This window comes from Piliocolobus tephrosceles, chromosome 19 (assembly GCF_002776525.5).
Source record: "Piliocolobus tephrosceles isolate RC106 chromosome 19, ASM277652v3, whole genome shotgun sequence".
Taxonomy (NCBI): domain Eukaryota; kingdom Metazoa; phylum Chordata; class Mammalia; order Primates; family Cercopithecidae; genus Piliocolobus; species Piliocolobus tephrosceles.
Genome location: NC_045452.1, coordinates 39,832,829 through 39,844,860, shown reverse-complemented (window position 1 = coordinate 39,844,860; position 12,032 = coordinate 39,832,829). Strand labels below are relative to the sequence as shown.

Here is a 12,032-nt window from a genome sequence, read left to right as displayed (position 1 = left end):
GAGCATGCCGTGAGCCGAGATCTCGCCACCGCACTCTAGCCTGGGCGACACAGCGAGACTCTGTCTCAAAAAAAGAAAGAAAAAAATAAATAAAGAGGCCAGGTGCGGTGACTCACACCTGTAATCCCAGCACTTTGGGAGGCCAAAACAGGTAGATCACGAAAGGTCAGGAGTTCAAGACCAGCCTGGCGAAGGTGGTGAAACCTAGCTTCTACTAAAAATACAAAGATTAGCCGGGCATGGTAGCAGGCGCCTATAATCTCAGCTACACTGGAGGCTGAGGCAGGAGAATCACTTAAGCGTGGGAGGCAGAGGTTGCAGTAAGCCAAAAATCACGCCACTGCACCCCAACCTGGGCAACAGAGCAAGACTCCATCTCAAAAAAAAAAAAAAAAAAAAAGTTATTTAAAGAAAGAAAGAAAGGAATAGTTAGTCCAGGCAAGGTCCACTTTGGGAGGCTGAGGAGGGCAGATCACTTGCTCAGGAGTTCAAGACCAGCCTGGGCAACATGACAAAACCCTACCTCTACAAAAAAAATAGCCAGGTATGGAGGTGTGTGCCTGTGGTTCCAGCTACTCAGGAGACTAAGGTTGGAAGACGGCTTGAGCCCAAGAGGCTGAGGCTGCAGTGAGCCGTGATCATGTCAACATACCTTAGTCTGGGTGACAGAGTGAGACCCTGTCTCAAAAATAAATAAAGAAAGAAAGAAATAAGTAGAATACTTTTTACCTTTTCAAAATCTTGCTGTCATCTTAAAATAATACCTGATTAATCGAAAAAAAAGTGAGAGAAGGAATAAAGAAATGAGATAAAGAACAGGTAGACTTAAACCCAATTATGCTTAAGTAATTACGTTAAATACAAATGAGCAAGGCACAGTGGCTCACACCTATAATCCCTGCACTTTGGGAGGCCAAGGTGGGAGGACTGCCTGAGTCCAAGAGTTCAAGATGAGCCTAGGCCACATAGTGAGACACTGGCTCTACAAAAACAATTTTTTTTTAATTAGCCGGCCATGATGGCACACACCTATAGTCTCAGCTACTCAGGAGGCTGAACCCAGGAAGTCAGAGCTGCAGTGTGCCATGATCATGCCACTGCACTCCACCCTGGGCAACAAAGTGAGAACCTGTCTGGAAAACAAAACAAAAATACAAATGACCAAAACATCACTGCAAGAACGCACATAAAACTACAAGCTGTTTAGAGGAGACAAACTTTAAATGTGTGAACACAGAAAGGTTGAAAGGAAAAGGACAGAAAAAGATACACTGTGCCATCACTAACCCAAAGAAAGTAGGCGTGGCCATCTTAATGTAAGGCAAAGTAGATAGGAAGGCAAGAAGATTATGATGAATAAAGTATTTTCTAATATTTAATGTCAATTCAATAGGAAAACAAAAATCCTAAATTTGAATGTACCTAATAGCAGTTTCAAAAAGGACAAAAAGAGTGATAAATCCAGCATCATATTTGGAGTTCTTGTTTTTGTTTTTTTGTTTTCAGCTATCTTGCTCTGTCACCCAGACTGGAGGGCAGTGGTACAATCTCCGCCCACTGTAACCTCCACCTCCCGGGTTCGAGCAATTCTTCTGCCTCAGCCTCCCAAGTAGCTGGGACTACAGGCATGTACCACCATGCCTGGTTAATTTTTGTATTTTTAGTAGAGACGGGGTTTCACCAGGTTGGTCAGGCTGGTCTTGAACTCCTGACCTCAAGTGATCTGCCTGCCTTGGCCTCCCAAAGTGCTGGGATTAAAGGCGTGAGCCACCACATCCTGCTATAGTTGGAAATTTTAACAAATCTTTCTCAGGAATCAATACAGTAAGCTAGCAAAAATTCGTAAGGAGACACATGATCCAAAAATACACGAATCACTCAACTTTTATCCCTTAGACACAAATAACTTGTTGTTGGGTGAGCCTATGGAAACTAGTAACTACTGTCTTTTAAGGTAGCACATTCAGCCAGGCACAGTAGTTCACACCTGTAATCCCAGCACTTTGGGAGCTCAAGGTGGGTGGATCACCTGAGGTCAGGAGTTTGAGACACCAGCCTGACCAATATGGTGAAAACCCATCTCTACTAAAAATACAAAAATTAGGCCTGGTGCGGTGGCTCAAGCCTGTCATCCCAGGACTTTGGGAGGCTGAGGTGGGTGGATCACAAGGTCAAGAGATCAAGACCACACTGGCCAACATGGTGAAACCCCGTTATCTACTAAAAATACAAAAATTAGCTGGGCATGGTGGCATGCGCCTGTAGTCCCAGCTACTCAGGAGGCTGAGGCAGGAGAATCGCTTGAACCCAGGAGGCGGAGGTTGCAGTGAGCCAAGATTGTGCCACTGCACTACAGCCTGGCAACAGAGCGAGACTCTGTCTAAAAAAATTTTTTTAAAATAACTTTTTTTTTTTTTTTTTTGAGACGGAGTCTCGCTCTGTCGCCCAGGCTGGAGTGCAGTGGCTGGATCTCAGCTCACTGCAAGCTCCGCCTCCCGAGTTTACGCCATTCTCCTGCCTCAGCCTCCAGAGTAGCTGGGACTACAGACGCCCACCACCTCGCCCGGCTAGTTTTTTGTATTTTTTAGTAGAAACGGGGTTTCACCGTGTTAGCCAGGATGGTCTCGATCTCCTGACCTCATGATCCACCCGTCTCGGCCTCCCAAAGTGCTGGGATTACAGGCTTGAGCCACCGCGCCCGGCCTAATTTTTTTTTAATACAAAAATTAGCTGGGCATAATCGCATGCACCTGTAGGCCCAGCTACTCAGGAGGCTGAGACAGGAGAACTGCCCCAGGAGGCAGGGGTTGCAGTGAGCCCGGTGGCACCACTTCACTCCAGCCTGGGCGACAGCACAAGACTCTGTCTAGAAAAGAAAAAAAAAAAAAAAAACCTTAATCTGGGTGTGGCTATGCACTCCTGTAGTCCCACCTACTTGGGACACTGAGGCAGGAGGATCACCTGTGTCTCAGGAGTTTGAGGTTGCAGTGAACCATTCGTTACCGTGCCACTGCAGTCCAGCCTGGGCAACAAGAGACCAGAACTCCAAAAAAAAAAAAAAAAAAAAAAAAAAAGAATTGAGACTAGTTACCTTTAAATATCTTTTTTTTTTTTCTTTAGAGATGGAGTCTCATTCTGTCTCCAGGCTGGAGTGCAGTGGCACAATCTTGGCTAACTGCAACCTCCACCTCCTGGGTTCAAGTGATTCTCCTGCCTGATCCCATTATTATTTAGTTTTCACAGTGGAACTCTAAAGACCCTTCATTCTGAGGGTAGCTGATTTCTTTCCTCTACAGATTCTGTATTTTGATTGACTGCAGACATCTATCTTTCTATAGGTATTTCATTTGTAACTTGGGGACACTTGATGATGGCAGTGTGACTGATGAGATACAGTCTAGCAATAAAGCAGTGCAGGCAGAGACTAGAAACTTGGGAGCTGGACAAGGAGGCTCACACCTGTAAACCAAGGTTTTATAAAATTTTTTTCCACAGATGAGGTATTGCTTATGTTGCCCAGGCTGCTCTCAAACCCCTGGCACCAAGTGATCCTCCCACCTCAGACCCTCAAGTCTCTGTATAGACTTAAGTCACCCCACTTGGCTTCAATTCTTATATGAAGCAAAAGTAGGCCTGGCAAGGTGACTCATGCCTGTAATCCCAGCACTTTGGGAGGCCAAGGCAGGTGATCACTGAAAGTAGGAGTTCAAGACTAGCTGGGCCAACATGGTGAATCCCCGTCTCTACTAAAAATACAAAAAGTAGCCAGGCATAGAGGTACATGTCTGTAATCCCAGCTACTCAGGAGGCTGAGGCAGGAGAACAGCATGAACCTGGGAGGTAGAGGTTGCAGTGAGCCAAGATCATACCACTGCACTCCAGCTTGGGCAACAAAGTGACACTCTGTCTCAAAAAAAAAAAAAGAAGAAGCAAAAGTACCAAAAATACTCTTGCCCCCAAAAACAGGTTGGAATAACAGCATGGTCACAAGTTTAAGATAAATTGTGGCTTTATAAACACTAGTACTAGAATCATCTAAAAAGCTTTTAAAAATACTGATGTCCAGTCCTACCACAAAAATTCTGATTTAACTGGTTTGGGGCATACTCTGGGCAACCAGAGTTTATAAAGCTCCCCAGATGATTCTAATCCGAAGATGAAAACCACTGAGAAAAAGGAACAAGTTAACATCATGAGGAACAATGAGACAAATACAGAAAATACAGAATGTAAAACATTCTACAGGATAAACGATTCGGTCTCCAGTAAATCAATGACACAGAAACAAGACTATTCAAGATGGCCAGGCGCGGTGGTTCAAGCCTGTAATCCCAGCACTTTGGGAGACTGAGACGGGCGGATCACGAGGTCAGGAGATCGAGACCATCCTGACTAACAGTGAAACCCCGTCTCTACTAAAAAATACAAAAAATTAGCTGGGCGAGGTGGCGGGCGCCTGTAGTCCCAGCTACTTGGGAGGCTGAGGCAGGAGAATGGTGTAAACCCGGGAGGCGGAGCTTGCAGTGAGCTGAGATCCGGCCACTGCACTCCAGCCTGTGCGACAGAGCAAGACTCCGTCTCAAAAAAAAAAAAAAAGACTATTCAAGAAAAGAAGAGATTGAAGATAATCAGGGCAGGGGCCGGGTGCGGTGAATCACGCCTATAATCCCAGCACTTTGGGAGGGTGAGGCGGGCAGGTCACAAGGTCAAGAGATGGAGACCATCCTGGCCCACACGGTGGAAACACCCCCCACTACTAAAAATACAAAACTTAGCTGGGTGTGGCGGTGCGTGCCTATAGTCCCAGCTACTTGGGAGGCTGAGGCAGGAGAATCGTTTGAACCCAGGAGGCGGAGGTTGCAGTGAGCTGAGATCACGCCACTGCACTCCAGCCTGGCGATAAAGTGAGACTCCATCTCAAAAAAACAAAACAAAAATCAGGGCAGGTGTGGTGGCTCACACCTGTAACTCCAACTTTGGCAGGAGCATTTGAGACGAGCCTGGACAACATGGTGAGTCCTCTTCTCTAGGAAAAAATTTAAAAATTAAAAAAAAACTTAGCCAGGTGTGGTGGCACATGCCTGTGGTCCCAGCTACTCAGGAGGCGGAGGACTGAGGTGGGAAGATTGCTTGAGCCTGGGAATGGAGATTTCAGTGAGCTGTGACCATACCACTGCACCCCAACCCGGGTAACAGAGTGAGACCCAGTGTGGGGCGGGGAGAGAAATCAATCAATGCATGTATGGACCTTGTCTGAAGACCAAATCAAACTAATTGTAAAAAGACACCTAGGGAACAAAAAGAAAATCTGGATATGGGCTCTGTGATACTGGCACTTGATGGTATAATAAGGAGTCCTTATTTTTCAGAGATGAACTCCGACAAATTTAGAGATGAAATGTAATGTCTGGAATTTGCCTTAAAACATTTCCACACATTAACCAATGAAATGAACGGCTTTCTGGAATTTGCTTAAAAACAAAGGAGCAGGCAACATACAACATTCTCTCATAATCACTGAAGTCGGAAAACAGGCACCTAATGGGTGGATCATTATTCTATTGCTTTTGTTTGAAGATTTCCATTGATAGTTTATTAAAACATATGTATAACTCAAACAGAAACCAAAGTAAATACAGCAAGTTAGTAATGTTCAAAATTCAAATTTGTTGGCCAGGCGCAGTGGCTCACGCCTGTAATCCCAGCACTTTGGGAAGCAGAGGCGGGCAGACCACCTGAAGTCAGGAGTTCAAGACCAGCCTGGCGACATGGTGAAACCCCTTCTCTACTAAAAATACAAAAATTAGCCAGGTGCCTGTAATCCCAGCTACTCAGGAGGCTGAGGCAGAAGGATCACTTGAACCCAGAAGGCAGAGGTTACAGTGAGCCAAGGTTGCTCCTCAAACCAGACTGTCTCAAAAAAAATAATAATAATTCAAATTTGTTGTTGGTATAGAGGGGTGCATTATATTATTCTCATTTGTGTATATTTGAAATAACTTTTTTTGTTGTTGCTTTTGTTTTCAGACAGGGTCTCGCTCACCTAGGCTGGAGCACAGTGGCTTGAACAGAGGTCACTGCATCCTTGACCTCACTTCAGGCAGGTCTGGAACTCCTGGCCTCAAGCGTCCCACCAAAGTGCTGGAATTACAGGTGCAAGCACCACAGCTGGCCTGGAATACTTCTTAATAAGATATTTCTAAAAGACTTTGAAAGTTTAGAAGGTATACATACACCATTAACAAAAGAATAATTCTCTGCACAGGAGGCTCATCATCATTCAGTCCTGGGGGACTGGACCGCAGAGAGGAAGGTAAAAAGAAAGGATAGCCACCAGACCTACCAAATCAGGGAGGCAGTAAGAGATGCCGTATGTCACAGCCAAATCACAGCCATATGATCACAGAATTTAAATGACTTTAAACAATAGTAAGTAGGGTTTTAAGCAATTCTAGCAACAAAAGCCAAAAATCTTATATAAATTTTTTAGGGTTTTTTTTTTTTTTGGCTTTTTTTAAGAAACTAGGCCTTGCTCCATCTCCCAGGCTGGAGTGCAGTGGCAGGAGGATAGTTCAATGCAGCCTCAAACTCTCAGAGTCAAGCGATCCTTCCGCCTCAGCCTCCGAAATAGCTGGGACTCACAGGCATGCACCACCACATCCGCCTAATTTTTCTGTTACTTATTTTTTGTGGAGACAGAGTTGGTCTGGAACTCCTGGCCTCAAGTGCTCCTCCCACCTCAGCCTCCTAATGTGCTGGGATTGCAGCTATGAGCCACTGCACCCAGCCCCTATAAATGTATTTTAAAAGTAACTTTTCCAGTAGTTACAGCACTACATTTGTTTCAAGTTATTTTCTCTCAGGTAGCACGACTACAGCATCATAACCAACAGTGCTTTTCCGCTTCACCAATAAGGCTGTATTATCAGTGGAGAAAACTAAAAGAGGGCGTCCTTTAAACATTTCCTCAACGTTTACAAAAAAACTATCTCAAAATGTCAAACTCAAGAAAACAAATTGCCATCATCAGAATTTTTATAACTCATTCTCCTGAAAACATTCACTTTTAAGTGTTTACTTCAAAATCTAAGAAGGCAAATATTAAAATTACTGGCTACTTGCACCAGGCTTCAAGTTTTAACTGCTCACGGAAATAACACATCCTCTGGTTTCTTTTGTTGTCTCTAATTCAAAACCGGTAATCTTCTAAAACTGTTTTTTCTTCTTTTCACTTGCTACCATACTCTACCGCTTAAGGGTTACAGGTCTTCAAACTGTGGTAAAAGATCACTCAGAAGCTCTTTTCCCTCTCAATTGTTTTCCTTATACAAGATGTTGAACATGGCCTGGCAATCAACGAATTTCCTTTGTCCTAATAACGAAATGGCAAAAATACATTCCTGAAAAATGCCTCCAGTAAAAACAAACGACTCCCTGCAACTGCTGTTAACTACAGATAAAAGCAAGTTATATAGAGATACTAACTAGGTTCACAAAAGAAATGAGACTGTAATGCACGCTTAACCGAGCTCAAAAAAAATGTGTCTATTTAAAGCACTTTATTATCTACAGCAAGATCAATGTGAAACTCATCAGTCAACTTTCTACGGCGTTCAACAAATATTGTACAGGAGAAAAGAGCACAAGTATTACAGTAGCATATTCACACAGCTGCAAGATTTTTATGACGCTGCTGCGGACAAAACAAAAAATAAAAAGCTCAACACAAGAACATTTCTCCACCTTCAGAGACCAATGATTCAATTCCTAAGGAACAAGTGAGGGACAGACCCGGGCGGGGCAAGACAGGAGAGGCCAATCAGAGCGCGAGTTACAAGCGCGGTGGAGGTGGGGGGAGCGGATGAAACCGCCCCGTTGAATGGCTGGCTGCGCACGCCACACCCCGCAGAGGCGGCCGCACCTGGAGCCCCACCCCTGCCGCAGGACCTCCGCGAGTCGCCCCCACCGCTCCGCCCCGCGCCGCCCCCCATGACTGTTTCCTGCCAAAACAAACCTGGCCGCCTCAAAAACAAAACAAAATATTCAGCGGGGAAGGCAGCTGTTCTGGGGCCGCCCTCCAGTGCGGTTCACACTTTGCACCCCACGGGCCGGGATTCCCGCGAGGGGAAGGGGCGGGGGGCGGTGCACGGAGAACCCGGGGAGCAAACGTGCCCAATGCTCACCAACTCCTCGTAGCTCCTGTTGTGCTCGTTGCCCTCCCAGTCCAACCTCTTCGGCAACAACTGGAAAGACACGAAACGCACACAAGTGACCACCGCTCCGGCGCGGGGCGGGCGGGGGGCGCGGGGCGGGCGGGGGGCGCGGGCGAGCATCCCTCGGGGCAAGGTCGGGAGGAGGGACGCGAGGGAGCGCGGGGACGGGCGCGCGGGGACGGGCGGGCACAGACCTGGTACTGCTCCAGCTCCTGCACCAGCACCTGCGGCCGAAGAGACGCGCGGTCAGGGGTGGGGCCGGGCCCGGGGCGCGTCCGCTTCACCCCCGCCCTCCACCCGCGACCCCCGGCGGCGGCGGGGACACCGGGGACGCCAAGTCCGCAGCCGCCCGCGGGCCCGCACTCACCTGGGCGGCTCTCCGACATGGGCCCGCCGATAAGTACCGGGCGATGAGGAAGTACAGCTCTGCGGGAAGACAGGGAGTTGGGTCAAACCCGGCAGGGAGGGGACGGGGCCCGGGACGGGGACCAGGACCCGGACGGGACCCGGGCCGGGGGAGCCAGGGAAGCCGAAGCAGCTGGGAGCGCCAGGACGGGGGTGGCACGGCCTCGCGTCTTACCCGACTCGATAAGAGGCACTGGGCGTCGGGCGGACGAGGGCTCCGCCATGGCCGGACACGGGGCGGGAGGCGGGAGCGAGCGAGCGAGCGGAGCGTGTAGGCCGCGCCGAGGCCTGACCGGGCTGGCGTCCCCTCTCCTCAGGCGCGCGCCGCCGCTGCCGCCGCCATGCCGTGCGCGCCGCCTGGTACGACGCCTCCGCGGGGGAGGAAGTAGTACCTCACAGGAGACGGAAAGTAGTCCCTCCGTGCGTGGCGAGGGCCTTAGCGCCAAGGGAGGACTTGAGCTCGCGTCCCGCCCGGGAAGGCGAGCCTCGCTCCGCTGTCTGTCTCCGGGGACTCGATGAGGAGAAAGTGACGCGGGGGCAAAGACCTGGGCGCCCAGGGTAGCGGCGGCCAGTGGGGGAGGGGAGGGCGCGTGGCCCGGATCCCTGCGCGCGATGAGGCGGCCGCCCAGGCTTTGTGAGGCGGCAGCGCGACGCCGGGCGGTCCAGCGGCGTGCGGGTGCCGGGGGCGGAAGCGCGGCCGCAGGAGGGGGAGAGTCACCGCCGCCCCCCGCGGGACCTGGGTCTTCTACGCAGCACCGCAAGGGCCCGGAGCCGCGGGTTCGGCAGGGTCGCCCGCTCCGGGTCGCTCGGAAGGGTGATTTCACGAACCGGTCGTCTGGGGCTAGCGCGTTTTGCCCCCCACGATAGACCCCTCGCTTCGAGGACGCGTACAGCTTTGAAAGTGAGGGTTGGCTCGCCGCGCCTCTCGCAGAGGGGAACGCCGCCCGGACCCGCGCTCCTGGGGCGGGGGCGTCGGATACCGGCGTTGCCGGAGCGCCTGCGGCGGTGAAGGCCGCCGAGACCCAGCCGCAGCCCCCAGAGGCCAGCAGCCCGGTAGAAAATTACATAAAATGCAGCGCTTCGCCGAGGGGGTGCGAGTCGGGGAAGCAGCGCGCAGCTGCCGCTGACGGCTCGGCCGGATCCGTCCAAGCATGGACAGGAAAACGGGATTGCGGGGAGAAGGCGGTGCAGACGGGCCGCAGACCCTCCCTGAGAAGAGAAGCCGGAAACTCGGGAGCCATGTGTAGTTAGAATCCTCTTGGAAGATTAGTAGGATGTGAGGTTGGAGAGGTGGACAAGGACCAGAGAATTCCCTTGTCTTGCCAGGCTTCTGACCTAACTGGATGAGTTTCCTCAGTGCATCCAGCCTGCCCTGCTCTGACCCCTAAAGTACAGCGGTAACCCTAAATGGTGTCCCTGCCTTCCTGGAGTGCGCCTTAACGTTCTGATTCTTACTCATGGCAATAACCCACACACCACATAGAGGTTAGATGTGGTTCAGGTCAGACTCTAGGGCAGGACTCACTGCCTGCACCTTGTCTTGGCTCCACCAGCTTGACCTCGAGCAAGTCACAACCTGTGGGTCTCAGTTTCCTTACCAGTAAACCGTAGATAATTCCTCACTAGTAAACAGACAATATTTGTGCCTGCCTCACAAAGTTGTGAGGATTTAATGAATTAATGTGTTCCTGGCATACACCAAATAGCAAAAGCTTTTATTTTTTTATTTTCTTGAGACAGGGTCTTGCTCTGTCGTCCAGGCTGGAGTGCAGTGGCACGATCTCACCTCACTGCAACCTCTGCCTCGCGGGTTCCCGGGTTCTAGCGATTCTCATGCCTCAGCTTCCCGAGTAGCTGGAATTGCAGGCACGTGCCACCACGTCCAGCTAATTTTTATGTTTTTAGTAGAGAGGGGGGGGTTTCACCGTGTTGGCCAGCCTGGTCTTGAACTCCTGGCCTCAGGTTATCCACCCCCCCCCCCCCTTGGCCTGCCGAAGTGCTGGGGATTACAGGCGTGAGCCAACGCGCCTGGCCAAAAGCTTTTATGTGTATTTATAAATAGATACAGATATCTGTGAGGCTGTCCAGGCGTGGTGGCTCACGCCTCTAATCCCAGCAGTTTGGGAGGCCAAGGCGGGCAGATCATGAGGTCAGGAAATCAAGACCATCCTGGCCAACATGGTGAAACCCCGTCTCTACTAAAAATACAAAAAGTTAGCCAGTTGCCGCGGTGTGCACCTGTACTCCAAGCTGCTTGAGAGGCTGACGCAGAAGAATTGCTTGAACCCCGGAGGCGGAGGCTGCAGTGAGCCCAGATCGTGCCACTGCACTCCAGCCTGGGCAACAGAGCGAGACTCTGTCTCAAAAAAAAAAAAAAAGATATCAGTGAGGTAACAATCTAAACATGTTTGAGCTAGTGCATCAGTAAGTTAACTCCATACATCTGTTAAGTCAGCAAGCACTAACAAGTGATGGTGATTTACAAAACAAAAAAAGGTGGGGAAATGAGCCACAGCTTTGCCATCAAAGACTTCAGCGTCTCTTAGGGGAAACAGATGTAAGCAAATAATGACACGATTTAGGGCAGAGATAGAAGGATCAACTTGCCTCTGCGTGGGGAAATGTTAGGGAAGTTCGGGTTATCCAGGCTACGATGTGTGTAAAAGGATTTCAGACATAGAAACAACAGAAGGCCAAGACATGAATGTAATGTCTAGTTTAAGGAATCCGAAGTTTAGTGTGACTACTTGGGGTGACTTTGGAGAGGATGGGACCATGATGTCAGAAGCTGAAATTGGTAGCAGTTGAAGGATTCTAAGCCAGGAAGGAATCATTTTCTATTTTAGGATGGATTTGAGAAAGTTAAGACCAAGAGGCACTTAACAGACCCCTGAAATAGAAAAGATATATGAGGGTATTGGTTATAAGGATAGTGAAGAGACAAGTTCAGAAATATGTAGGACATTAAGTCTGCAAGATGAAGTTGGGATGAAATAAAAAAGAATCACAAAAATCTCGTTTGGGGCTTGCCAAGGTTGTGCCAACAAATAAGGTAGGGCATACAAGCTGGTAGCTATACTGTTAACTTGAGTAACTGCAACAACTTGATTATTCGAAGTTACAGTGCATAGATGACTATGGTACAGTGTGATCTGATGCTGCAAGATTACCAATGTTACCAAATGACAAAGACATCAGGGGAGAATTTAAACTTTCAATGATTGACCAAGGAGTTGTGCATTTCGTTTGTAACAAGGGCATAAGATCAAAACCCCCAAAAGATATTAACAAGAATTTATATTCCAAGCTTTGGTCATTGTCTGAAATTATAGTTCTGGTGGTTGGCAGCATGGTAACCATTACAGGAGATCAGAAATGATGACACGAGCCCAGACACAGTGGCTCACACCTGTA

At 49.1% G+C, this 12,032-nt stretch overlaps 2 protein-coding genes across 3 annotated transcripts in view; both read right to left on the bottom strand.

The window, feature by feature from the left end:
• Window positions 1-9,677, bottom strand: part of BRWD1 (bromodomain and WD repeat domain containing 1) — a 124,338-nt gene extending 114,661 nt beyond the window's left edge. For both annotated transcript variants that reach the window (XR_003309752.2, XM_023191687.2), the window contains exons 1-4: window positions 8,794-9,677; window positions 8,581-8,639; window positions 8,408-8,437; window positions 8,184-8,243 (exon numbers count right to left, since the gene is read on the bottom strand). Coding sequence is in view for 1 of the 2 variants with exons in the window: in XM_023191687.2 (XP_023047455.1) it covers window positions 8,184-8,243; window positions 8,408-8,437; window positions 8,581-8,639; window positions 8,794-8,842 (198 nt within the window). In the remaining variant the exon portion in view is untranslated. The remainder of the gene's footprint in view (window positions 1-8,183; window positions 8,244-8,407; window positions 8,438-8,580; window positions 8,640-8,793) is intronic.
• LOC111526107 (putative uncharacterized protein encoded by BRWD1-AS2) lies at window positions 9,333-10,315 on the bottom strand. The gene is given in 2 exon segments (XM_023191688.3): window positions 9,333-9,518; window positions 9,520-10,315. Coding segments are annotated over 2 exon segments (438 nt in total). The 5' UTR covers window positions 9,772-10,315.
• Between the last annotated feature and the right edge of the window lie 1,717 nt (window positions 10,316-12,032).